Below are 713 nucleotides of genomic sequence, written 5' to 3' on the forward strand. Positions count from 1 at the left end.
GGGTCCGGGAGGGTCCCATCCTGCGGCTCGGAAGTCAGACCGGTAATGCCAATTGGATTTTGCAGGCAGCTGCCTCGGCCGGGGACGGCTATCGTGGGAAGACGTCCCCTCACACTCCCAGCGAGACCTTCTACGGCGTGACTGTCCTCAAGGCCCTCAAGGTTAGGGTGGCTGCGGGAAGAGGGGGGAAACAAGCTGTGGAGAGAAAGGAGGGGGGGTCTGAGGGCAGGCACCTGCCCGTGGTTGCCCAGCCCGCCCGGGGCTGAGCCCATGTCCCGTCCGACCCCCGCAGCTGGGCCAGGAGGGCAAGGTGCCCCTGCAGAGTGCCTACCTCTACTACAACGTGACGGAGAAGGTGCGGCACATGATGGAGTCCTACTTTCGCCTGGAGGTCCCGCTCCACTTCTCCTACTCCCACCTGGTGTGCCGCACGGCCATCGATGGTGAGCACGGCCTCGGAGGAGCACAACCTGAGGAGAAGGGAGTCTCCTTCAGCCTCTTGTCCTGTCTGGGTCCTCTCCGACAGCTGGGGCGGTCTGGTCTTGGACCTTTCCTTGGAGATCTCCTTGCTGCTCTCTAACCTGCTCGTTTTCCCAAAAGGAAGGTGTGGGGAGCTTGTCCCTAAGCCCGGCTTGGGAAGATGAGCAGGTCTGTTGGGGGGTCCTCTCCAGCCGGCCAGGTGGCTTTACGCCATACAGGGTTTCGGCACTCGG

General features: G+C 63.1%; 1 protein-coding gene across 1 annotated transcript in view; it reads left to right on the forward strand.

The window, feature by feature from the left end:
• LEPRE1 (leucine proline-enriched proteoglycan (leprecan) 1) overlaps window positions 1-713 on the forward strand; it is a gene marked incomplete at its 5' end in the record, with an annotated part of 5,922 nt that overhangs the window by 4,081 nt on the left and 1,128 nt on the right. The window contains 2 exons of the mRNA XM_009694614.1: window positions 29-161; window positions 293-443. Coding sequence (XP_009692916.1) covers window positions 29-161; window positions 293-443 — 284 coding nt within the window. The remainder of the gene's footprint in view (window positions 1-28; window positions 162-292; window positions 444-713) is intronic.

Source organism: Cariama cristata, unplaced genomic scaffold, assembly GCF_000690535.1.
Source record: "Cariama cristata isolate BGI_N322 unplaced genomic scaffold, ASM69053v1 scaffold11392, whole genome shotgun sequence".
In the NCBI taxonomy this organism is placed as follows: Eukaryota; Metazoa; Chordata; class Aves; order Cariamiformes; family Cariamidae; genus Cariama; species Cariama cristata.